At 45.9% G+C, this 27248-nt stretch overlaps 2 protein-coding genes across 2 annotated transcripts; both read left to right on the forward strand.

The window, feature by feature from the left end:
- Window positions 1-2116: 2116 nt before the first annotated feature.
- LOC116954556 (olfactory receptor 10C1-like) lies at window positions 2117-8642 on the forward strand. The gene has a single exon (XM_076052272.1). It carries the CDS (start codon window positions 5803-5805, stop codon window positions 6799-6801), a length of 999 nt encoding a protein of 332 aa, XP_075908387.1. The 5' UTR covers window positions 2117-5802; the 3' UTR covers window positions 6802-8642.
- Window positions 8643-15842: 7200 nt separating this feature from the next.
- LOC116954561 (putative olfactory receptor 7A2) lies at window positions 15843-19872 on the forward strand. The gene has a single exon (XM_032975159.2). It carries the CDS (start codon window positions 15866-15868, stop codon window positions 16883-16885), a length of 1020 nt encoding a protein of 339 aa, XP_032831050.2. The 5' UTR covers window positions 15843-15865; the 3' UTR covers window positions 16886-19872.
- Window positions 19873-27248: the final 7376 nt, after the last annotated feature.

The following is a 27248-nucleotide window of genomic DNA, read 5'->3' on the forward strand; positions in this document are numbered from 1 at the left end:
TGGCAGCAGAGGGCTTCAACGAGAACTGTTTGATCTCATCAATTAATGCTGTTGAATCAGAGATTATTTTGTTCGTTTTGGTGACCAGGCTGTTGGTGGGATCTCTTTTTATTTTGTGTAGCTGCCATCGTTGAGTAGTTCTTGAATTTTGTTGTTATATTCTGTTTTGTCCATGATGACAGTGGCATTGCCTTTGTCGGCTGAGAGGACGACAATATCATCCCTATTTTTTAATTGAGATAATTCAAAACGTTCGTCTTTGCTGATGTTGCTGGGTGGCAACTTAGCGTTTTTGAGGGTTGCAGCGATTTCAGATCTTGCTACGTCTGCAGAGATATGACTCAAGCCCTTGAGTGCAACGTCGACATGGGCAATGATATCATTAACCGGTAAGTGTCTCGGTGTGACAGCAAAGTTTAGACCTTTAGCTAAAACGGATTTCAGACCATCAGAAATGGAACTGTTACTGCGATTAATTACGACTTTGTTGACGTCTATATTTTCATTGTGTTATTTTATTTTATCAATTTATTATTTTATTATCATTCTACGTGACTTTACCGAAAGAACCAAAGAAGATGAATCATTGCAGTCACGAAAGCTTTAAATCGAAATTTAACCGCCTCTACGGGGAGGGATTCCACACATCCTTAAGATCATTCAACAGACTTCGGGATAAGAAGGCTCAACTAATCGAGTCTCTCACCTTTCTGAAGAGATGCCGCGACTCTAAGGTAATACCAACCGCATTTACACTAACCTCTGCTGTTGCAACTTCTCTCAATGCAAAACGAATTCTAGCTAGAACTAGCTTCGCTCTTATCTCGGAAAAAATCAGACTTACACGCACCGAACTCGATCAGTTAGACAAGACACTCTACAAATCACACTTAAAATTGACAGCAACAATGTCTACATCGGATTGGGAACATGTAGACAATATGACTACCTCTTCGGCTGCCACTATGTCGAACAAATGTAGGGACAATTTGATTTCCAAATTCAATCACCTCTCCAGCAAAAAAAAAATCGGATCCACACACCGAAAAGATAGACGTCAACAAAGTCGTAATTAATCGCAGTAACAGTTCCATTTCTGATGGTCTGAAATCCGTTTTAGCTAAAGGTCTAAACTTTGCTGTCACACCGAGACACTTACCGGTTAATGATATCATTGCCCATGTCGACGTTGCACTCAAGGGCTTGAGTCACATCTCTGCAGACGTAGCAAGATCTGAAATCGCTGCAACCCTCAAAAACGCTAAGTTGCCACCCAGCAACATCAGCAAAGACGAACGTTTTGAATAATCTCAATTAAAAAATAGGGATGATATTGTCGTCCTCTCAGCCGACAAAGGCAATGCCACTGTCATCATGGACAAAACAGAATATAACAACAAAATTCAAGAACTACTCAACGATGGCAGCTACACAAAAATAAAAAGAGATCCCACCAACAGCCTGGTCACCAAAACGAACAAAATAATCTCTGATTCAACAGCATTAATTGATGAGATCAAACAGTTCTCGTTGAAGCCCTCTGATGCCAGACCACCAAGATTATATGGCCTTCCAAAGATACACAAAGAAGATACACCCGTTCGTCCCATCGTCTCTACTATCAGCTCCCCCACCTACAAACTGGCACGTTTTCTTGCTGATATACTGCGACCTTTCACTGGAAAAACCACCTCTGCGGTACTAAATTCTACTCACCTGGTATCGACAATCAAAGGCATTTCCCTGTCCCCAAACGACCTGCTTGTCAGTTTTGATGTGGTGTCCTTGTTCACCAAAGTCCCGGTACCTGACACCATCGCTATCATTGAAGACCTGGTTCATCAAGGACTGCATACTGATGTACCCCCCCTGGTGAGACATTGCTTAACCAACACTTACTTCACCTGGAATGGAACTTTCTACAAACAAACTGAGGGCACCCCAATGGGCTCCCCCCTATCTCCGGTTGTAGCCAACGTATTCATGGAAAAAATTGAAACTGACGCCATCCAGACTGCCACTCTACGCCCGACCTTATGGAAGAGGTACGTTGATGACACCTTTGTCATCTGGCCACATGGCCAGCCTGCTCTAGACCAATTCCGCGACCACATCAATTCCATACACCCAGCCATCAGATTTACCATGGAGGTCGAAAAAGATGGCAAACTACCCTTTTTGGATGTCTTAATTAAAAGAAGACATGATGGTTCAATGAACCACTCTGTCTACAGGAAAGCTACCCATACAGATGCTTACTTGAAACCGGATTCCCACCACCATCCATCCCAGAAGAACTCCCTCATCAAGACTCTATACCATAGAGCCCAATGCATTTCCGACCAGGAACACATTACCAGTGAACTCAAGCACGTACACCAGGCTCTCAGGGCTAATGGCTACTCCGACTACACAATCCGCAAAGCCATCACTCCAGTCATGAAGAAGGATCCTCTTGTGGAGCCACTCAAAACCATCACCTTACCCTACATTGCAGGGGTCACTAAAAAGATCTCCAAAATCCTGAACAAACACAAGATCCAGGTCCGATTCAACACAGTACATAAAATCCGTGATTTAGTTCCATCTGTAAAAGATGCTGTTCCAGACATACAGTACCCGGGCGTTTACAAACTAAAGTGCCTCTGTGGTAGTAGCTACATTGGAGAAACCAAAAGACATATCTCGGACCGCATCCGCGAACACAAAGCAGACTTGAAACACGGTAGGACGAACTCCTCTGCCGTGGCAGATCACTGTTATAATTCAGTGGGCTCACATGACATTGACTTCTCCAAGACGGAGGTTCTTTGCAAACCAACCGGCTACCATGAGAGATTCGTTCATGAGGCCATTCACATATACAAGCACAGAGACAATTTCAACCGAGAAGATGGATTCAGGCTTAGTAACCACTGGAAATATGTTTTAAATCATTTCTGTTCTTAATTAATTGTATTTTTACGATGACCTTCAGACCGCAGCTCTTTCGCCAGCATTGCCTCTTAATACCTCTCACACCACGGTTAATGGTATAGTTTTACAATATGGAGCATACTAGGGCCTCGCAGCTGTCTCTCTCCCCCTCCTCTGTTCCGACCATGGACGAACTCGTCCGTCTGAGCGGGGCCCGTAGCTATCCGTGGGGCTGAAATTTGAGGGTAAGAATCCACCCATTTTTTCGCCATATAGCATTGTGATATATAACGACTTATTGTTGGTAGCTTAGCTGATTGGAGAATATAGAGTTTATTGATAACATGAAGGTAATTTATATTTTAGTTTTTATTGGTTCACTATATAGTACTGTGAATAGCTCAGATGTGTAGTCATTTCTGTGACCAGTCACTAGCTAATCACTCAGTTGTTTCAATGCTGGATTCGCCTAGTTATTTCAATGCTAAATTCTCCTGTTTGATTTGTACTAAGGGCCTCGGTGAATGTGTATGCTCTGACTTTAACGTAGCTATTTCTGCAGCAGGTACAAGCTCTATTTCTACAGCAGGTACAAGCTAATCACTCACCTATCTCAATGCTAAATTCTATGCTAATTCCATTGTCAAGATGTGTATGCCTTAACTTAGCTATTTCAATGCTAAATTCTATGCTAATCCCTTTAACAATGGGTGCCTCTGCGGGTGTGTATGCTTTAACTTTTAACATAGCTATTTCTGTGACCAGTCGCAAGCTAATCATTCAGCCATTTCAATGCTAAATTATATGCTAATTCCTTTGTCAAGGCGCTTTGTTCCTCTCACACAGCTTAAAGGCCGTATCTGAACGTGGCTCTTTCACTCCAGCGCTGTCCTACCAGACAGTCTCGCCCCCTTCACCTGATGAAGGCCGCTTGTGTTGTGGCCGAAACGTCGTGAGAATATCATTGTGTTATTTTATTTTATCAATTTATTATTTTATTATCATTCTACGTGACTTTACCGAAAGAACCAAAGAAGACGTTGTAAAACACGTTGAAAAGTGTTTTCCTCTGCCAGCGCATGTACGACCAGGTAGCATAGCTTCCAAACCAGCAGGCTCAACACGAGCTATGGATGCAGTCATTATTTTTTTACTGCAATGCGATAGGTCGCGGACGTCACACCACACGTTATTTGTGCACATTTATATGAATCTCTATTTATCCCGTGTTGGGTAGACTAACTCAATTTTATTGCATTATCATTGGTACGCTTGAAGGCTAGAATGATACACCTGAAGGCAAGCATGTAAATTATAAAATCACACTATACGCCCCGTAGTCTCGTCAAACAACACGACACGATGCACAATATATGGGCAGATATAATAAGCCTCCACTTATCTGTCCCTCCACATGAAGCGTGAGTTGGCTCAGTGGCAGTGCGCGTAGTCCACTCAGCCAGGCCACCTCAAGGAGACGCTTGGGACGCGTTTGTACGAGAAGCAAATTAAACTGCAGTTCATCGAGAAGCGTTTTACACAGGGGCGTTGTTAAGGAAATTACATTCCTTTGCATTGAAGGATTAATGAATAAGCACATGACCCGCAAGTCGTTAGACGCAGTGACCACGTGATGCTCAGAGGTGTATAAATATGCAGCCGGTGAACGCACTGAGCACATTACTGTGAGGGGCCCGCCTCCGAGGTAAGATTCCAGAGCAGTGCATCGGTCAGCCGCACCCTTTCCCGATCAGCTTAGAGCGCATCGCAACTGCGGTGCCTCCAGCTACTTAACCTTAATATGAAATACAGCCACGTATTTATTTCACGTTAAAAAACATGGCAATCAAACCAAGAGCACAGGCGCCCTGATGTTTAGCCATGTTTACTCTTTGGTTCTTTCGGTAAAGTCACGTAGGTTTAAAAATATTAAAATAATAATACATCACGGCGCTTCGATCGCAACAGAAGCGGTCGTCCTCAGGCGGAAAAAAATAATCCAGCAGTGGAACTGCTGATTCAGCGGACGACCGCTTGTGTTGCTATCGAAACGTCGTGATATATAATTTTATTTTTATACCTACGTGACTTTTTTTCAAAGAACCAAAGAGTATGGATTCCTGCAGTGACAAAAGCTTCAAATCAAGATTTAGCAATGTTGTTAAACTGACTAAGAGTAATGTTTTGAACACGGAATGATGGTGTGATTTGTGACGTGTAATTTTCAATATTTCACGGGAATTTTTTTGCATTGGTAAAACAGCCGTGTAGAAATAACTAAAATTATTCAGCCAATATTGCAAATATAGATAACACAGCTCAGCTGAATCGCATTGTGGTCAATGCAACCTCGTGTGGTGGTTTGCACTGATAGGTAGTGGGTGTTGTGAACCATATATTTTGCCCATGTGGGTGACGTTCAATCAATATTTGTTTCCTCCCATAATCTATTGACTTCTGACGTTGCCTTGAAGGTGGAAAATGTTCTTGTAGGTCCTCACCTATCTTCACGAACCCGCACCGTCGTGGCAAAAGTATGATTGTTTAACCCGTCCTGCATGGGGATGATCTCATACCCGCAGTGCGATGCTACAGAGCTGCACATGGACGAGTTTAACACGCCACACACGGCAATTCGCGTAATATTCGGTTGGCATTGTGGACAAATGGACCCGTTCCTGGGATATTAAAGGTGGAATTTTTAAAAAATTCAGAGTCTATGTGCATTTAAATCTGTCAGTAGTGGAGAGTGTAATGTTAAGTGTGTTGTTATTTTGATGAACAGCATAATGTCTGTTAAGTTGGGGGTGTTTTTTCTCTCATAAATTACAGATTTGAGAAATAATTGAATTTAACAAAAATCGTGAATATCGCACATGCAATTTGATGGAGGCAATGGAAAATAGCAACAAGACTTTTATTTTACTCGGAACATTCGAAACCTCCTACGGCGTACGGGCGCTCGCTGTCAGCCTGCTGCTGCTGACGTTCGTCGTCACCGTCACCGCCAACCTGCTGGTGATGGTGATTGTGGCAGTCTCCACAGACCTGCACAAGCCCATGTACGCCTTCGTGTGTAACCTGGTGGTGGCTGACCTCATTGGCTGCTCGGTGAGTTTGCCCCAACAGCTTCACATCCTCCTGACGGGCGACAACCGGATCCCGCGCTCGTCCTGCACCGCGCAGATGTTTTGGATCAACGTGTTCATTTGCATGGAGTGTCTCACGCTGGCCATCATGTCCTTTGATCGCTACGTGGCGATTTGCCACCCGCTGCACTACCACGCCATCGTGACCGGTAAACGGACGCTGCTCGCTATTTTGACCGCGTGGGGCCTCGTGACGGCCGCCCTCGCGCCGCTCACGATCCTCGTCACGTCGCTGACGCTGAAAGGCGACGGCAGACAGATGCCGGGCATTTTCTGCGATTACTCGGGGTTCGTTCGTCTGTCCGTCGGTGACACGCGCGTCTACGAGACATACATCTTGGCCGTCGTGGTGACCCTCTACGCGTTACCGCTGTGCGTAATCGGACACACGTACGCTAGGATTATCATCGAATGCAAGAGGACACGGTCGAGTGACTTCAAGCACAAGGCCGTCCATACCTTGCTCACCCACTTCTTTTTGCTCTCGGTTTTCTTCGGCTCGCTGTTAATCGCAGTGCTGGTGCCGCGACTCGTCAGGGATTCTCAAAGCGTTCAGGCGAGAAACATTCGCTGCGTTGCCGAGTTTGTCAGCTTCATCCTGCCGATCGCGAATGTCAGTATCTACTTCTTCAGAACCAAAGAGCTAAGAAAAGTGGCCAAGAGCCGCTTGAAGAAGATGATTCCCAAAGCGTTTAGCAATCTGCGGCTTCGCAAGGTGTGGGCGACAGTGAACTAGACATTTGTACGTGTTGTTATAAGGCACACAAAAATAATAAACATGAACGTGGTTGGATATACTGTGTCATGCACATATTAGGAGGTTTTGTAGGGAACCTTAAAAAACAATAAACAACTAGAAATCGGACACCCGAAGCTTTAGTTTTAAACAGCGTACAGCGCAATACTGCTGTTCGCTGCTGCGTCTGCACGCTGCACAGAGACATCAATGGGCTGTGCAGCGCCCAGTTGAGCCCTGCACTGCATCGCGACTCCTGCAGTGTTGGATTGTTCGTGCACTCGTTTCTCATCCGCTTGTCCTGGTCAGGGTCGCGGCGGAAGGGTGTTGAGTAGTCGCGGTTCAGATGTCCCATTCCCTAGCAACAGACTCCAGCACTACTACACTATACACTACTATACAGTACTATACACTACTATACAATACTACACTACTATACACGACACGACTAAACACTATACACTACTATACACTACTACAATAACATACACTACACTACTATACACTACACGATATACTACTATACACTACTACACTATACACTACGACACTACACTACCATTCACTACACTACTATACACTACTATGCACTATAAACGAATATACACTACATTTTTATTTAAAGCTTTCGTGACTACAGGGATTCATATTCTTGGTTCTTTCGGTAAAGTCACGTAGAAAGGAAACAATAAAATAAAAAATATATAAAACAGACTATACACTACACTATACACTACACTACTATTCACTACTACACTACTATACACTGCTATACACAGACTCTAGCTCTTCTTGGGGAATCTCCAGGCGTTCCCAGGCCAGCCAAGTGACATAGGCACCCCAGCGTGTCCTGGGTCAGTGTGTTGGATTGTATGTTACAGAATCGTCGTGTAATTCCTTCCCGTGGTTCCAGTGTTTCTTTAGCCTTTTTTGCTATTTTATTATTATATGTATATGTTCATATTAAAAACTATATAAATAATATGAAAAACTGTCACTGGGCTAAAGTTAATGTCCTTATAAATCATGGGGTCTTGGTTAATACAATTGATATACCTGGGCACCCTATCCCAGAACTTGCCTCGTATCAGAATTTGTATTGATACTGGAGGAATCCGATGAGCTATGAAGCTCTTTATTACAGATGCTCAGTAGTGATGGGTCAGCAAGTTACAACAACAACCAAACAACAAACGCGATAGTAGTGCAAAGTAGAGAAAAGGAAAGCAAGTCAATAAATAAACATTCAATATTTAGGTACAAATTGCATAAGTACATTAACTCCTGCCAGTTTTTGAACACTAAAGGCAAGCTTTGGCAAGGCAGCAAAATATCAACAACAGTCCCAGACCACAGCAAGATAATACAGCAGTCGTCTTTAAATAAAATTGCACATTAATATTCAACCATCGATATACGGGCAAGGATCAAAGTTACAATCACATTGGCAAATGTGATTTGTAACCATCGCTAATCATCTGCTTCAACGAATATTTACGATGTTAAGGGAGGAAACAAGGTTGTTCCAAAACGTTGGTGCTGCAACAGCAAGGGCTTCGTCACCGATTCCAATTCTTGTTCTAGGGATAGTTAAAGGGCGATTATATTGACGTTTTAGGTATATCGAGGACGCGCTGAAATGTTGTTTTTTGTTGTCTAAAACGAGTGGCAGCCCGTTTCAAAAGTGTGTCGTTTACTCAGCTCCAGTAAGAAGATACTCGAATTATGTGATACGTTTTCAGTCGAGCATTGGTCTCATAAATCTTCCACCATAATTTGCTTTGTATCTTACTCTGGCAGTCTGTTCGCATTGTTTGAAAATAAATGTATTTGTCGCATTACCAGATCTTGACTGTTCACTCATGACCATCCTTTTGTCTCGTTCAGTTGATTAAATCAACGAATGCATATTCAAACCGTGACCTACTCGATTGTATGTGTTAACATGAAAGTTCTTATAGCGGGAATTTTTTTTTCCGTGGTGAACTGTTGGTGTTCTTCAGTTTTCCTTGCGTACCCTTTGTCCTGTTCAACAAGCGGAGTTCCTTATGAAAGACCCAACCCAGAATATCCTTGGATTAGATCTTCTGCGAAGCTCACAGTCCGCCTTCAACCACATCTGCAGAAACTATGGCAGATGCGGATACCTGATGCACAAATTGAACATTTAAAACTCTCCAGCGTTCGACTGTGGTCATCCAGAACAGACTGTAAAACATATAACGATGCGATGCCCGATCCACAAATGCCAAGGAGACATCAAAGCGATACACTCCGCTGCTCCTGACGCGGTTGTCTGGCTTGACCACCTGAATGTGATATTGTAGTAGTTGGCTCTGCAACTACATCAGCCGTACAACATCAACAAGGACAAGAAGAAGCAGCGGAGTTCAAGTCGGCTTCAAAACACACAACCTGACCCTAAGCTGGGAGCAAGTCAAGGGGATTTTGTTGCAGCGTCATGGCATCATGACACATTCCTTGCCCATACTACTATCTCTTTCCAACTCACATGGGTTATGGAAATTATTCTGTTCCATGTGGCAGAACTACAACAGCCCTAATTCACCACTAAGTGTTGGTGACCTCACTGTGATGCCAAGGCTGGGAACACATTCCACACACTATATATACACACACACACTCCCTTCGACAACTAACTTGGATTGACAAACACACATCTGACATGCAGCGGAATGATACCGGCCAGCTCCTATGATAAAAGGGGGGGCCTGTGGAGCTGAGCCGCTTTGAAGGTCATTGTTCAACGAGGGATGAATGCAGTGTCCCTTAGCATGGTAATTCGAGCATGGTAATACCTCGGGTTGAGAGGAATGCAGTGTCCGCTAGCAGAGTAATTGGCGGATGGGGTGAACACCGGTTGAATGTGAGTCTCTTGCGTTGATCAAGGCACGGACCATTAGGGGGCTTGGCAGAGAAAGGGACAAAGCGGAGCGGAGCGAAAGGGGCGGATTCAAAAGGGCTTCTCTAGAGGGAAAACTCGGGAACTTTGCGTCGCCGGGCCATGAACGCGACCGGACCCGCGAGCGTCAATCTCTGGGCTGCCGGCCGTGCTGAGTCGTCCAAGTGACGCATTCTTTGCGGCAAACTGTCGAGGTGCGAGCACCGCGTTGAGGCACGAGCGAGCGTCGCAGCAGAGTTCCACCCTCAACGTCGTCCCCTATCACGGCAGTCAATCCAGGAAAAGTTGAGTACTGTGTGGCGCAAAAATAAACTCATAAACGTATTGTTCGAACTAAAGGTTTTTTTTATTGGGTTGTATCAGGTAAGTATAAATGTGTCGTTAACCCTCCACCACCCGATACGGTCAGTGAGTAAGGTTTGTCACGTAAACAAAACGTCCCAATTAGTTGCTACTTCAGCCCACCGGTGTGTTGGGGAGTAAATCCACGTTTATACTTACGCGATTTAATCCCCCCAAAAAACCTTTATTATGAATAATATTGGTCGCGAAAGCCTACATATATCTCTTGTTTGGACTCAGAGAAAGTGTGTGATCAATATTCGTGCTGGTCGGTTTCGGTGCGTATGTGCACGTGTCTCGTGTGTCGTGCGCGCGAGCGCTTTGTGGGTGAGTTCATTAGAGTCAAGGTAGCCGAGGCGCATCGCACCTCCACGTGGAGTTTTAGGCTCCGCCCGGCCACAAGTTAGCCAATCGGAGTTTTCTGCGTTGGGAGGAGCTCGCCAGGGGCTGTCCGTGAACGGGCGGCAGATCGAGCGCTCGTGGCTCCAAAGGGGATCTTGAGCTCGCTGGTGATGAGAGAACGAAGGCCAAAATATTCTGAGCGACGGCTATGGGCGCGGAGGCAGTGCCTGATTAAGCTAGTGCGGGGCCTGTAGCATATGTTATAAAGGGGCCCTACATTTAATAAATACAAAAATATTAAAAGACACATTTTTTACTTGCATAATAAAGTAATTGTATTTTTTTTATTTGCTATACAGCCAGATAACACGACAAATCGCTAACCTTAAACACCCAGTCGTTCATAAAAGTTGAAGGAAGTATAGTACGACAGTAATAGAGCAAGTGCAGAATCACTGAACTAGAATTGATAACTTGAAAGCATTTAGCGCGGGGCCCTTGAAAGTGCGGGGCCCGTAGCATATGTAGCTACTTTAACTACTAGGATAATCCGGCACTGCTGGGAGGGCCTACTCATTGCGCAGCGGGGTCAGTTACAGCCCCCGTTTTCTGAACACCTACCGTCTGTTTGCCGCATGCTCATAGTGTCGATGGTGTTCGTTACGCGAGGTACACCTGAATGAAAGTTATGCCCAGTTAGGGCCCGGCTATTGAAAGAGAGTTGTGGTGGTGGTGGTGGCGCCATTTCAGCCCCGAAGATTATAACGAAGTGGCCCCAGCGGGTCATACCGCAGCGGGTTGGCAGGGCGCATATGGCGGGTAAAGTGTGGGTCCATCCACCTCTTCGAAGATGTCAGGCGCAGTGTGGAAGTGCAAGGCTGAATGCCACCCAAAGCGGTTCTCTTTAGTAGAGGCATTCCACCTGTAGTGGCGTGAGCAAGACATTCCAGGGCCGCACCATTTACCTGTACTTGTAAGCACACAGCAGAGCAGTGGCGGAGTGAGCCCCCTTCATTTGAATTCATCGATCGTAGATTGAAGGTGTGCCATGAGGATAATTAAGGGTGCTACGTGGGGTGCTGCAGCAGGGACGCCACTCCCGACTTGTGGTGCAGCCACCTCTGCATATCCTGCACGTGCAGCTGGGTTTCTCTCATCTATGCTCCTCATTATCTTCGCTGTTTAATTTTACGAATGCTCTTATACTAAAACTATTTATAATTTATTTTTACAGTGTAAGCCCCATTGAGCTGTATAGCTCTTCTACAGAAACGACCTGACCACAAATGATAGCTCAACGAAGTGGCTTATCGTGTGGAACTTTAGAGCAACATGACCAAAACGCACGTTTTTTAAATGCGGAGGGAAAAAGCGGAGGACCCGGATAACAACATCCACGCAAACACAGGAAGAGAGAGAGACATGACAGGCGGCAGGGTCGTGATCGAAGCCACGACCTCCTGTATACCAGGCGATGGAGGTAACATCTCGCCACCATGGGTGCCCCAATTGCAAGGCTGCACCTGTACCACCTTACAGCAAAGTAAAGTGACAGACGAGGTGCTTAGAATTCAGAGCTCGGCTTCCACAGTGGCCCAGTCGCAATGGCAGTGTCCACACCCCACTACCCCACACACCCCATCCCCCCCACCAGCTCCGGGGAATCACAGAAGATTGGGGAACCAATTAAATTGTGCATGGTTATCAAGACGCGTTTCACACGAGGGAGTTAAGTAATACAATTCTTGACGTAAGAGCGTTAATTAGAAATTGCATGACCCAGCTAGCCACTGGATGAGTTGACCACGTGATGCTCAGAAGGTGTATAAATATGCAGCCGGTTAAAAACAGAGAACATTGCTGTGCAGAAATCAGGTTGCAAGGTAAGATTCCGACATGTCAATCACCGTCGTGCAACCAGGTATGATCCCGTTCAGATTAGAGTGTCTACACCTGCAATGCAAGGTATCAGTATCGTACATATGTAAGACTATAAATGACCAACACAGAAACAAAGCAGGTGTAAATAACGTACGTTTGTATATTGATTTTTTTCGCACCGTACCTTGCCAACCACACAAAATACACAAAACGCTGTTCTAAACACAAAAAGCAGTTCTAAAGAAATGAGTTTTCAATCTTGATTTAAACGTGCATAGCTTCAATTGTTTCCCAATATATGAAGGAAGAGCATTCCAGACGGCCAAAGAGACGCATCTGAATGCATGCGATGCGGTGACCGTCTTTGTTCGTGATGGTTTATGCTCCTTGAAGAGATAATCGAGGTAAAACACGTAAATGTGTGCTGACAAACGTTTATTTAGTCTGCAGCCTGCATGCGCGTCCCTATTTTTACGGTATTTTCTAAATAATTTACAGATCATGTTAAATTCAAACAACCGAACACGTACTATTTACACACACATACATATATAAGCTATACCTACGTGACTTTACCGAAATAACTGAAGAGTATATGAGCTACGTTCACGATCTACAATGTGTACGCAATGGAACACACTGATATCGTGAGATGTACGTGAAAAACGAAGCATATTGCCTATTTTAACAAGCAGTGTGCACGTATATGTCATTGTTACTCTGAGCACTCGAGACCCTAGCAAAGCATCTCCAGTGGAACAGGGTTTTTCTGAAGGGCTATTCTTAGACAGAGCTGAAAAACTTGAAAAAAACGCTGCCTTGCGCGTGTGTGATGGAGTCCCAACGCTCACAGGGGTATCGTTATTTTTTTAATACGTGCGCTGTGAGTATTTTACTGGAAAGTAATATGAGTCGGTTTCTTAGTGCCAATTATATTAATCTGTGTTTAAATTACTCCATGTTCATTGTCTATATTCTTGACATGTTTGTCATGATTTTTCTCCACGCGGAAAAGGCAAAATATTAATTGACGAAACTTAAATAAATAAAAAACGTGCATTTCACACATCACATCAAGCCGAAGGTCTTCTGAGGGGTGCGTATTACCAGCAGTATTGGTTCATTTCCAGCAAACGCCGGGCAGGTTTAGACATTCAGTGCCTCATCAACAGTCACGCTTGCTTGGATCAATGCTGGTGAGATGCCCAATGTTTTTTTTTTAGGAAAAATACCCTTCGTGTAAGAAATGGGTCCCAATTCGACACGAAACTGTACAATACGTAGCGCATAATAATAGTCATAATCATTAACCATCGTTGTGGAGAATGTTAGTAAAAAATATATCTGTCCACGTAAATGATTAAAAAATAAATACACAGCTCACTGCCCAATCCTGCTGTGATGCACTCCCAGGTAGCTGGGCAGCCGCTCGTTCGTAACAAAGAGAGGACTTCTAGATTACAAATCCCTCCATGGTTCCGCCCCGCCCCATCTCGCTTCTCTTATTTCTGATGATTTCCCATCTCGGCCCCTGCATTCACAATATCTAATATATCCCTCACTACGCCCCTCCCCACCCTTCTCTGTGCTCAGTCACTTTCCGCTCCTTTTCCCACTTGGCTCCCCTTCTTTAGAATAAACTGCCACTCCGCATCAAAAAGGCAACTTTCGAAAAGCCTATCCCTCTACTACGTGGTGTCCTCGTCCTTGAAACCCTAAACCATCCTCTCCCTTCCCTCTCCTAACCTTGCCAGCCCTCCCTTTCCCTATCATCACCCTCACTTGGCATCCCTTCCCCTCCCCAACACTCAAATCCCATCCTTTTCCCCCCATCAGGCAATAACTAACGCACCGTTTTAGTTCTTGTAAAGCGCTTTGACGAAAGCGCTTCATAAAACCCTAGATAAGATCGGTTATAACGTGAAGAGGCAAATGTGGGAAGAATGGGTTCTGAAAATACAATTGTATTAATTGTACACAGTCAAAACAGCTTAGACCCAGAATTCATGGTAAGCCGGAATGTTTAACGGAATAAAGGAACTGAACTGAACTTTCTAATATCATCTCTAAGGCCCAACACACTGCCTCTCCCCTAGATTACATTCTCCCCTACCCAGTGTCCCTATTCAATTCTCCCCTCTCCACTGGTGTCTTTCCTGCCATCTATGTCAGTCATTATTGTACAACTCCTCAATAAATCTTCTCTTGATTCCCCTTTTCCTGCCAACTACCGCCCCATTTCCCTTCTCCCCTATTCATCCAAACCATTCGAATGCCTGGTACACTCTCGTCTTAACCACTACGTATCTTCTGACTCTCTCTCTAACCCCAATTCCAATCTGGGGTTCGTCCCTCTCATTCAACCGAAACGGTTCTTCTTTCGGTCCAGAATCACCCGGCTAACTCTGCTCGTGCTGGTCTCTCTTCCATTCCGATACTCCGCGATCTGTCCTCAGCTTTTGACACGGTTGACCATCCTCCTCTTCTCTCTACTCGCTCTTCTCTTGGCATTTCCGATGCGCCACTTTCCTCGCTAAAGTTGTGTCTCTCTCTCTCTGCTCCGCACTCAACTCTCACTTATTGTTCCCGAGGTCAACTCACGACCGCCACCGTTACTTTTCCCTCTTCATATTCTCATTGTGTGGCTTTCACTCATTCCCCATTCATTCAATCCAATCATCATCGTTTACTGTCATAAATTTCGCTCTCACCGATTTCACACATCACAGATGTGTCCCCATTGTTTCCTCTTACCTATTTCATTCACCTCACCTCCACCATGACAGTCACATGTACTATTGTTAATTATGTGTCAAGCGCCTTTGCTAAGTCGCTATATAAATGCTTTCAAGATAAGATGTTCAACAAATAAACCACAACACTGTTGGTGTACCTGTGTCAAGCGCCTTTGCTAAGTCGCTATATAAATGCTTTCAAGATAAGATGTTCAACAAATAAACCACATCACTGTTGGTGTACCTGTTCTTGGGTGCTTCACAACCATTGTGCCATGGTATTTTACAATTGATGAACACGCACTGATCGATCTTGATTTGAAGCTTTCGTGACTGCAGGAATCGATACTTTTTGGCTATTTCGGTTAAGCCACGTAGTTGGAAATAAAATAAAATAAAACGAATCACGACGTTTCGATCGCCACAACAAGCGGTCGTCATCAGACTTGATGACCGAAATAACCAAAGAGCAGGCAATGCTCTACAACAATGAACACAAATGCTGTTAACTGGGTATGACAATTCGCTCGCTGGTGGTTACAACCAGCGTCATCAGGCAGAACATCAGATTTCTGTCAACTGGCCTATGATGCTGGCAGTAACTACCATCAGCACGTCGTACCCAGTTGTTGAATGCGTGTCGAAGCAGCAATTAACTGGCACGTTTGTTCATCACGCGACGACTTGACAAACTGGCTGTGCCAGGTGGTGGAAGGTTTACGACACGGAGTTTTAGTTAAGCGACCTGACCCGAGGAGGAAAAAAAAAATCACCCAAAGAATGAGTGCTACTCTCTTTATTTCGCATTTTTTTTTATAGCGCTTCACGTTCGAAGACGGCGATGGAGCTCGACGACTCGTTCATAATGCTCGGAACATTCGAGGCTTCCGACGGCGTGCGCATGTTCGCGTTCAGCCTGATCCTGCTGCTGCTCGTCGTCACCGTGGTGGCGAATCTGCTGGTGCTCGCGATCGTGGCGGCACGCACGCAGCTGCACGTGCCCATGTATGTGCTCATGTGCAACCTGTTGGCGGCCGACGTCGTCGGCGGCGCGGTCAGTTTCCCCCAGCAGCTGCACGTCTTCCTGACGGGCGACCCGCGGATCTCGCACGCGTCCTGCATCGCGCAGATGTTTTGGATCAACGTGTTCGTCGATTTGGAGAGCCTCACGCTGGCCGCCATGTCCTTGGACCGCTACGTGGCCATCTGTCACCCGCTGCGCTACCACGCCGTTGTGACGGGCAAACGGGCATTGCTCGCCGTGGTGACGACTTGGTTCATCACAGTGGCCATCCTCGTACCGCAAACCCTCCTCGTCTCTCGGTTGGAACTGCGAGCCACCGATAGGGAGATACAGAGCATTTTATGCGATTTTTCGGGATACGTTCGCCTGTCCGTCAGCGATACGAAGGTTCTGGACATATTCGGATCGAGCGCATTGGTTGTGTGCATCGCTTTACCGATGTGTGTTATCGCCTACACGTATTTGAGAATCATTTGTGCGTGCAAGCGGACAGGGCAGAGCGAGTTCAAGAGAAAGGCCGTGCACACGCTGCTCACCCACTTCCTGATGCTCGCGATGTTTTTCGTCGCGTGTTTCGTATCGACCATGGTGCCACGTCTGATCAAGGACTATCAACACTCGCAGATCAAAAACCTGCGCTGCGGTGTTCAGCTGGTTACCTTCATCATCCCCATCGCAAACGTCAGCATTTACTTCGTCAGGAACAAGAAGCTAAGGAGAGAGATGGTGAAATGCTTTAAGCAGATGAATCCCAGAGGAGTCGGTCGTTCGAGGTCGCACAAGGTGCGCAACATATCGCCCGGTAAACAATCTCCGCACGGGGAGATTGTTCAATAATGCAAGGCGGTCGGTCCACAGCACCAACGCATTCACAGCACAATCTCGCACGGATCGCAGCTGTGGCTTTGCCGATGTTAAAATTAGATTATAGTAGATCCTTAACTGAGACGTATATAACCTACATGGTGTCCACAATAGTGTCTCATTACCCCCAGATTATACCGTACTTAAGCATTAGTTGACTTGAATTGTCATCAGCCTTGGTCAATCCACTGCTGGATGATTGGCCTCCCTAAGCCACCCCGCCACCTCTCGATATCCCTGCGATGTAATCATCTAGATAGCGCCTGAAAGCAATCTGAATCCATGGCTCCATCTCCCTTCAGTGGACGTGTCCCTCGGAAGCGTCACATTCCTTGGCTGCCGCTCCTTTACCATAAATAATAATGCTCATTGGCAACGCGAACAATGCTCACTTGCCCGAAGGCGGCGACCCTGAGGCGCGGATGAACAGCTCAGAAATCCGGTCAGTTAAAAGTAAAAGAAAAAAAAACAAATATTTCGAGAGGGCGCTTAAAGGTAGGTGAAGGGTCCCGACCATCGTGCATCGTTATCTCTTCTAGGCGTGACGGCGTCCTGCCACCCCCTCCCCCGTTTAGTTTGCCTGTCCGTCCATTCTGTATGACTGTTACAGATACTGGCAGGTATGAGTGAGATGCGGGTACCTTGGAGAGAGGCAACAAACTTCCCACTCCACATCAAGCAGTCACCTTCGCTCGCTCGTTTCCGCTTCTCATTCTAAACTCACTTACTGTATTGTTCTCCCGCTCACCACACGACCCCCCCCCCCCCCTTAATCTCCCCTCCCCACCCCCCGCATGACCACCACCAACGTTACTGTTTCCTCTTCATATTCTCATTATATGGCTATCACTCATTCCCCATTCATTCATTCATTCCATTCCTCGTCATTTAGTGTCATCAATTTCGCCTTCACCGAATTCACGCATCATCAAAGGTTCGCCCCCATTGCTTCCTCTCTCATCTATTTAATTCACCTCATCTCCACCATTACATTCACACACGCGTTGTTGTGCCATTGTCAATTCTTTGCTAAGCTCCTTGCTCAAGGTGCTTTATAAGTTCAGTTTATATAAGAGCAGGAGACGCTGTCTCACACACATGCGAGATGGCTTTGAGCAATTATTTTGGAAACGGACGCCCAATACCACCACCACCATCCCCACCAACACCCACACCAACACCCCCACCAACACCCCCACCAATACCCCCACCAACACTCCCACCACCACCAACACCCACCATCAACACCCAACACCCACAACAACACCCCCACCAACATCCCCACCAATACCACCACCAACACCACCAGCAACACCACCACCACCAACACCCCCAACACTCCCAACACCACCACCACCCTCACCAACACCCCCATCAACACCCCCACCAACACCCGCACCAACATCCCCATGAACAGGCGTCCAACACACCCACCAACAAAGACAAGGATTCCCCGTATAGCCTGTAACTGACTGTTGGGGCAAGCGATGTTAGCGAGCACCTATGATTTCCGGAATGGCACACGAGGGGGTGGGTGGCCAGCACCACGCCCGGTCGCCTTTATCTCCCTAGTGGCGATGTTTTCACGCACTGCACCAGTTACTCATTTGAGGCTGAGTTGACCTAGGGGAGGCCCAGCACCGGTTCAGATAATCGTCAGCGCACTAACCGCTACACCACCACTACCCCCACCATGTCTACATTTCAATAGAGGATCAATGGCAAAAGGTGAGGACCCCCGTGACATGATATGACACATGCTGTGCGACTGTTGCTTGTACGGAGACCTGGCGTGAGGGCCCACGGTTGATGAGATTGACGTAAGCGCTGTGACCTCGACTTGAAATCAAAATCTCGCATCACTTGACGCAAGAAGACACCTACAGCGGGCCCTGTTCATCCATGAAATCCGTTTCTGCAAATCTGCGCTCCGCTTAGCTCATTCATTATCGCCATTGCCACGCCCATGAAACCGAAGGCGTAAGGCGTCCATCTAATAGACTTTTAAATACCCCCCCCCCCCCCGAGCAAGAATTGTAATCGGTGCCGAAGAATTTGCCGTTGCAGCACCAACGTTTCAGGAAAAAAACCCCTTTCCTCCCTTAACATCGTAAATCTTAAATTTTGATTTAAAGCTTTCGTGACTGCAGTAATTCATATTCTTAGTTCTTTCGGTAAAGTCACGTTGAAGGGAAACAACAAAATATCGATAGCTCAATGTTAATTTGCAATTTTATGGAGAGACTACAACTGCGTAAATCTTGACTTAAAGCTTTCGTGACTCAAGGAATTCATATTCTTTGGGTCTTTCGGTAAAGTCACGTAGATAGGTCCATTATTCTCTTTGAACCTATCTACGTGACTTCACCGAAAGACCCAAATTAAATAATACTGCGTGTGATCTTGCTGTGGTCTGGCACTGTTTTCTTGTTTTTGCTGCCTTGCCCAAGCTTACATAATGTGTTAATTCATATTTTGTGACTTGCTTACCTGTTTCTCTATGTTGCACTCGTATATATTATTGGTTTGTTAGATTTTTTGTCCTTGTTACTCGCTGACCCCGTGCCCCATACTGGACATCTGTGAAAAGAGCTTCATAGCTCTTCGGACTCCTCCAGTCGAAATAAAGATTCCGATTCTGAATAATTATTTCACGTTCTCTTTCACTGATGACTCCCCCCACCCCCTCCACCCCAAGCGCTTGTGTTAAATATTCGTCTCCGAAATGTGAGTACAATACGCGCAGGTAAACCGAGTTGGGGCCGTCCTAGGAGGCGTCTGTTTCACCAACAACGAGCAAAGCGCCGGGTGGATATAACACAGCATGTTGGCACAGCAGGGGGTGCATCGGCCAGTCATCTCAGTGAGTCAACCCATGGTACCTGGGTCTGCCCGGTGACCTCCTGCCAGCGGGCGTTCGACACTTCACGTGGCCTCAACGTGCACGTAACCTGGCACAAGCACCGCGGTGATGTCGCCACCACTTAGTGGAGAATGGCGGTTGTTGTTGTGTGTTTCCGGTGCTGTTTGGTTTCGAGTACAGACGGGATACGCGAGGTTCATCCTCCACTACGTCAATGGAAAACTGGAGTTCTACGGAGTCGTAATTAAATTCATGCGACGCAACGACTGCGTTCTGACGCTGAGCCTATCCGTTGTTCAGTTCATTTATTAGGTACTAGCGGTAAGTACCCGGCGTTGCCCGGGCGAAAAAGGCAGACACACCCATGGACTTGCACACAGACATCGACCCACACACATAGAAACCCATCGACTTTAGACACACACATGTAGATACCCACACAAATCGACTAGCACACATACACATAGACTTACACACATATTGACTCACACATACATACATAGATTCATACTCTTTGTTTTTTTTTCGATAAAGTCACGTAGGTAAAAAATTAAATGAAAAAACAACTAAATTAAATCATGACGTTTCGGAGGCAACACAAGCTTCCGTCTTCAGGTGGAACCGTCACAGCAAAATTGCTGTATATAAAAAAAAAACAAAGAGTATGAATCCCTGCAGTCACGAAAACTTCAAATCTAGAAATACATAGACTCAACAACAACCACCGCCATTCGCCACTATGTGGCGGTGACGTCACCACAACGCTTGTGCCAGGCTATCTGCACCTTGAGGCCACGTGAAGTGTCGAACGCCCGCTGGCAGGAGGTCACGAGGCAGACCCAGATGCCACAGGTCGACTGACAGAGACGACTAGCTGATGCACCACGTGTGCCCCCTAATGTGGCAACTTGCTGTGCTTTAGCCACCCGGCGCTCCGCTCTTTGTCGTGAGCGTCGCTCCTCCGCCCTCCGTTGTTGCTGACGCGCCCGTTTAGCCTCCTCGATCCGGCTGAATAAAAGCTGTTTAGGCATGTGGTGGCTGGGCATGCGGGCTATATGACCAAGCCAACGCAGCCTTGCCTACCGGAGGAGCTCACCGATGGGACTTTGTCCACATCTTTCAAGGATTTGTGAGCCCCTCACACAATCTAGCTTGGTTAAACCCAGGATGGACCGTAGGCAGGAAAACCGAATTTTTTCTAACCGGCGAAGATGTTCCATTAGGGGGGTCCAAGTTTCGCAAGCGTAGAGAAGGGAGGGAATGACCGTGGCCGAGAAGACCTGAAGCTTCGTGCAGAGTGATAGAGCAGGTAGCTTCTACACAGCGTTACGCAACCGATGAAAAGATAATGCCGCTCGACTGATTCGGAGTAAGACCTCTGCTGTTAAAACGGAGCTGGTCATTAGCACACTGGCAAGGTATGGGATACTCTCCACTCTCTCCACAACTGTCCCATCACCAATTGGGAGTTCTGGGGGTGGAGTGTCCGATGGTACATAGACTCACACACACATTGACGTACACACACACATATGGACTTACAAAGACACACATTTCGACTAATACACACACACAGGGACTTACACACACACATGGACCCACGCACATACATCGACTTACAGACACACATCGACTCACGTACACATACATAGACTCACACACACACATATGAACTTACACATACACACATTGCCGTACACACATCGACTGACACAGACTCCCACACGAACATACATGGACTCACACATGCACATAGAGCCACACACACATGCACTGACACACACACATAGACATCGACTCACACGCACAAACACATCGACACTGACACACAGACACATGGACTCACACACACACACACATTGACTCACACACACAGACACATCGAGTTACACACACACATCGCCGCAGAGACGAACATCGACCCATCACGCACACATGGACTTAGACGCAGACATTATCATTCTGAAAATAAGTAACTTAATTTAAAAATAGTAGTCTACACACGTACAGCACGCACACACATTGACTAACATACACACATCGACGGTATGCACTATCACTACAGCAGTGCATACCGACTGTGGTGGTACTTGCTTTCACTACAGCAGTGAAAACCGACTGTGGTGGTTCCTTGTATCACTACAGCAGTGCCTAGTGATTGTGGTGTAACCTGCTATGACAAAGGCAGTGCATACTGACAGTGGTGGTACCTGGTATCAGCAGAGCAGTGCAAACTGACTTTATGGTATGTGCTTTCACTACAGCAGTGCATACTAAATGTGGTGGTACCTGCTATTAATACAGCAGTGCATACTGTGGTGGTGCATGGTTTAACAACAGCAGTGCACACTGAATGTGCTGGCACCTGCTATGATTACAGCAGTGCATACTGTGGTGTATATATATAGGCCTTTTTCCATTTTTGAGATTAAGAATGATTTTGCCAATTTTTTTTAATCAATCGTGATGTCGCTTTCATTAATTGCATAATCTTCCCAGTGAATTAATTTATAACTACTCTTGCCTTCAGGACATGTTTCTTTAATACCTTCGTATGAATGTCGTTGCAGGACTTTTTGTTCCTATCGCCGTGTATGTGCGCGTACTCTGAGGAATATTCGATTGTTCTGTTACTCAGTTAACAAACGTGATCATTGAAGGTTAAATGTATGGATCAATGAGGGGAACATCTCCAGGAGTACTGTGTTGACAATTCCAAGCATAAGCGTTCGCATATTAGAGTGTTAAGGTTTTGTTTAGAAATTAAAATTGCTTAACACAAGAAGTGTCTGCGTGGTGCCTTCCTAAGTTCATGCATAATAATCTTAGTTATAAGAACTGTATCTTGCGGTCAGATTTTAATTGGAGACCTGACATAAACACACTAATACATAATCAGTAAATGTTAAAGCGAGAATAATTGTATTATACCGATTGATAATACAAACCTAGACAACGAAGCCGAGCTTAATCTAGCATACTTACAGCATACCTGCATAACGTCATACAATTTATTGTCTTATCCCGATGGATGATACGACCCTGGGCAACGAAACTGAGCCTAATGATCATAACTGCCCACATAAGCATAATCGCATACATTCGCATAAAATAATACGATTATCTCTCTAAGTAGCATATTTTATGCGCATAATTACATTAATTAACATAATTTCGGGTAATTACGCATTTTTACAAATTTCATTTAATTTTAATTATCTGCATAAAAATTTTCATACCCAGCATATTTAACAGTGATTAAAGCAGGGCAAGTGACAGTGGTGGTACACGCTATGATGACAGCAGTGCATAGTGACTGTGGTGGTACCTGCTAGCACTACAGTAGTACATGCTGACTGTACAGCAGTATATTGGAATCTATGGCACAATGTAGTAAGCAGACAGAGTGGCGTGGTGAGGCCTAGTCTCGTGCAGAGCCCCCAGGCTAGCCTAGATTTCTCAGCCCGCCGAGGTGTCACCTTGGCAGGCTGGGCCAGTCCCCCCGGCTATGCAAGAATAATGGGATGTAAGCGCTATAATAATGGTACATATGTAGGGCTCCATAGTAGTTTCAGGACGCATTGGGGTATCATTGGGGTGGGGTGGGGAGAAGAGAACATCGGACTGTGAAGAATTAACATGTTTGGTGTGTTTTTGCTGCATGTGTAAGGCGAATTAAAATGTGTGTCGATCGTGTGTGCTTTGCTAGGGGCAACCCATGTGAGCAGTGCAAAGTGTAATGATATAAATGCTTATAAGACTAATTTGTGGGACTTACGTCTTATATAAATGCATATAATAAAAACAAATAGTGTGCGACTTACCTTGGGCAATGGCGTGTGTGGATTGCTGGGGGTAACCTCGTGGGCGCTCTGACGCAAGTGCAGCTGGCTGCGTTGTGACCCAATGTGCGGCAAAGGGAATTAAATAATTAATATGGAAACTAACAAAATTATTTAATGAAGATATCCAAAAACACGCTAATTTAACTAATTAAAAGGTGACAGATGTGAAAAAGTAATAGCCTATTCCCACCGCGGGGCTTAGGGCGTGCTGGCTGGCAAAAAAATTTCAATGTAAAGCCCACCGTTCGAGAGCCAAATCCCTCGCAAATGCGCACGTGGAGACTTTTATATATACGAAGAAAGAAGAAAGAAGAAGACTAGCGGCAAGTACCCGGCATTGCCCGGGCGAAAAACATATTTCAAAACTTCTCTTAAAAACCTTACATATACATACACATATACTAAGGTATTGTGAAAGTCCGGTGGCCCAGATGTCCATTTCTCCAACAACAAAATTATAAGAGGCTTGCAAAAGTCCAAAAAGTAATATAAAGTGTGGGGTAAATAGTTGATCTAAAAGGTTTCCGAAAATTGAAAAATATCTTTACCCCCGCGTAGGTATATATCCCTACATACCTACATACAACAAAGTAAGTAGTATCTATTGACTTTGTAGTTGTATCTACTGACTGTACAGTAGTATCTACTAAGCCAGTAGTAGCTACTGACTGTATAGTAGTATTTACTGACCGAAGTGGTATATACTGACTGTTGTAGTATCTACTAACTCTATATAGCAGTATCTACCAACTCGATAACAGTATCTGTTACTACAGCAGTGCATACCGACTGTGGTGGTGCCTGCTATGATTACAGCAGTGCATACTGACTGTGGTGGTACCTGCTATGATTACAGCAGTGCATAGTGACTGTGGCGGTACTTGATTTCACTATAGCAGTGCATACTGTGGTGGAACCTGCTATCACTGCAGCAGTGCATACTGACTCTGGTGGTATCCTGATATTGCTACAGCAGTGCATACCGACTGTGGTGGTACCTGCTATCTCTGCAGCAGTGCATACTGACTGTGGTGGTACCTATGATAACAGCTGTGCATACTGACTGTGATGGTACCTTCTATGATTACAGCAGTGCATAGTGACTGTGGTGGTGCCTGCTTTCATTACAGCAGTGCATACTGACTGTGGTGGCACCTGCTTTCACTACAGCAGTGCATACTGACTGTGGTGGTACCTGCAATCACTACAGCAGTGCATACCGACTGTTGTGGCACGTATGATAACAGCAGTGCATACCGACTGCGGTGGTACCTGCTAAGATTACAGCAGTGCATACTGTGGTGGTACCTATGATTACAGCAGTGCATACTGACTCTGGTGGTAGCTGTTTTCACTACAGCAGTGCACACTGACTGTGGTGGCACCTCCTATCAATAGAGCAGTGCATACCGACCGTGGTGCAAACCGCTTTCACTACAGCAGTGCATACTGACTGTGGTGGCACCTGCCATCACTACAGCAGTGCATATCGACTGTCGTGCAACCTGCTTTCACTACAGCAGTGCATACCGACTGTGGTGGTACCTGCTTTCACTACAGCAGTGCTTACTGTGGTGGTACCTGCTTTCAGAACAGTAGAACATACTGACTGTGGGGGTGCCTGCCATGATTGCAGCAATACATACTGACTGTCGTGTTACCTGCTATGATAACAGCAGTGTATACTGACTGTAATGTTTCCTGCTATCACTACAGCATTGCATACTGACTGTGGTGGCACGTGCTATCACTTCAGCAGTGCATACGAACTGTTGTGCAACCTGCTGTCACAACAGCAGTGCATACCGACTGTTGTGCAACCTGCATTCACCACAGCAGTGTATACTGACTGTGATGGTACCTGCTTTCGCTACAGCAGTGCATACCGACTGGGGTGATACCTGCTTTCACTACAGCAGTGCTTACTGATTGTGGTGGTACCTGCTATGATAGCAGCAGTGCAAAGTGACAGTGGTGGTACCTGCTATTATTACAGCAGTGCAGACTGTTGTGGTACCTGCTTTCACTCCAGCAGTCCAAACTGACTATGGTGGTCCATGCTTTCGCTACAGCAGTACACACCGACTGTGGTGGAACCTGATTTCAATTACATGCAGTGCATACCGACTGTGGTAGTACTTGCTATCACCACAGCAGTGCATACCAACTGTGGTGGTACCTGCTTATACCACAGCAGTGCATACTGACTGTGGTGGACCTGTCATCACTACATCAGTGCATACTGACTGTGGTGGTACCTGCTATGATTACAGCAGTGCATTCTAACTGTGGTGGTACCTGCTATGATTACAGCAGAGCAAACTGACTGTGGTGGTACCGGTTATGATAACAGCAGTGTATACTTACTGTCGTGGTATCCTGCAATTACTACTTCAGTGCACACTAAATGTGGTGGGACCTGTTTTAACTACAGCAGTGCATACTGACTGTGGTGGCACCTGCTATCACTACAGCAGTGCATACCAACTGTGGTGGTACCTGCTTTCACTACAGCAGTGCCTACCGACTGTGGTGGTCCCTGCATTCACTGCAGCAGTGCATACTGACTGTAGTGGTACCTGCTTTTACCACAGCAGTGCATACTGAATGTGATGGTACCTGCTTTCGCTACAGCAGTGCATACCGACTGTGGTGATACCTGCTTTCACTACAGCAGTGCATACCGACTGTGGTGGTACCTGCTATCTCTGCAGCAGTGCATACTGACTGTGGTGTTACCTATGATAACAGCTGTGCATACTGACTTTGATGGTACCTGCTATGATTACAGCAGTGCGTAGTGACTGTGGTGGTGCCTGCTTTCATTTCAGCAGTGCATACTGACTGTGGTGGCATCTGCTTTCACTACAGCAGTGCATACTGACTGTGGTGGTACCTGCAATCACTACAGCAGTGCATACTGACTGTTGTGGCACGTATGATAGCAGCAGTGCATACCGACTGCGGTGGTACCTGCTAACATTACAGCAGTGGATACTGTGGTGGTACCTATGATAACAGCAGTGCATACTGACTGTTGTGGTACCTGTTTTCACTACAGCAGTGCACACTGACTGTGGTGGCACCTCCTATCAATAGAGCAGTGCATACCGACTGTGGTGCAAACCGCTTTCACTGCAGCAGTGCATACTGACTGTGGTGGCACCTGCCATCACTACAGCAGTGCATATCGAATGTGGTGCAACCTGCTTTCACTACAGCAGTGCTTACTGTGGTGGTACCTGCTTTCAGAACAGTAGAATATACTGACTGTGGAGGTGCCTGCTATGATTGCAGCAATACATACTGACTGTCGTGTTACCTGCTATGATAACAGCAGTGTATACTGACTGTGATGGTTCCTGCTATCACTACAGCATTGCATACTGACTGTGGTGGCACCTGCTATCACTTCAGCAGTGCATACCGACTGTTGTGCAACCTGCTTTCACTACAGCAGTGCATACCGACTGTTGTGCAACCTGCTTTCACCACAGCAGTGCATACTGACTGTGATGGTACCTGCTTTCGCTACAGAAGTGCATACCGACTGGGGTGATACCTGCTTTCACTACAGCAGTGCTTACTGATTGTGGTGGTAGCTGCTATGATAGCAGCAGTGCAAAGT

Source organism: Petromyzon marinus, chromosome 55 (assembly GCF_048934315.1).
Source record: "Petromyzon marinus isolate PM22_M1 ecotype Great Lakes invasive population chromosome 55, UKy_Petmar_22M1.pri1.0, whole genome shotgun sequence".
Taxonomy (NCBI): domain Eukaryota; kingdom Metazoa; phylum Chordata; class Hyperoartia; order Petromyzontiformes; family Petromyzontidae; genus Petromyzon; species Petromyzon marinus.

Excerpts from the sequence above, each read along its gene's own strand:
- LOC116954556 (XM_076052272.1), top strand. The coding sequence starts at position 5,803 with ATGGAGGCAATGGAAAATAGCAACAAGACTTTTATTTTACTCGGAACA.
- LOC116954561 (XM_032975159.2), top strand. The coding sequence starts at position 15,866 with ATGGAGCTCGACGACTCGTTCATAATGCTCGGAACATTCGAGGCTTCC.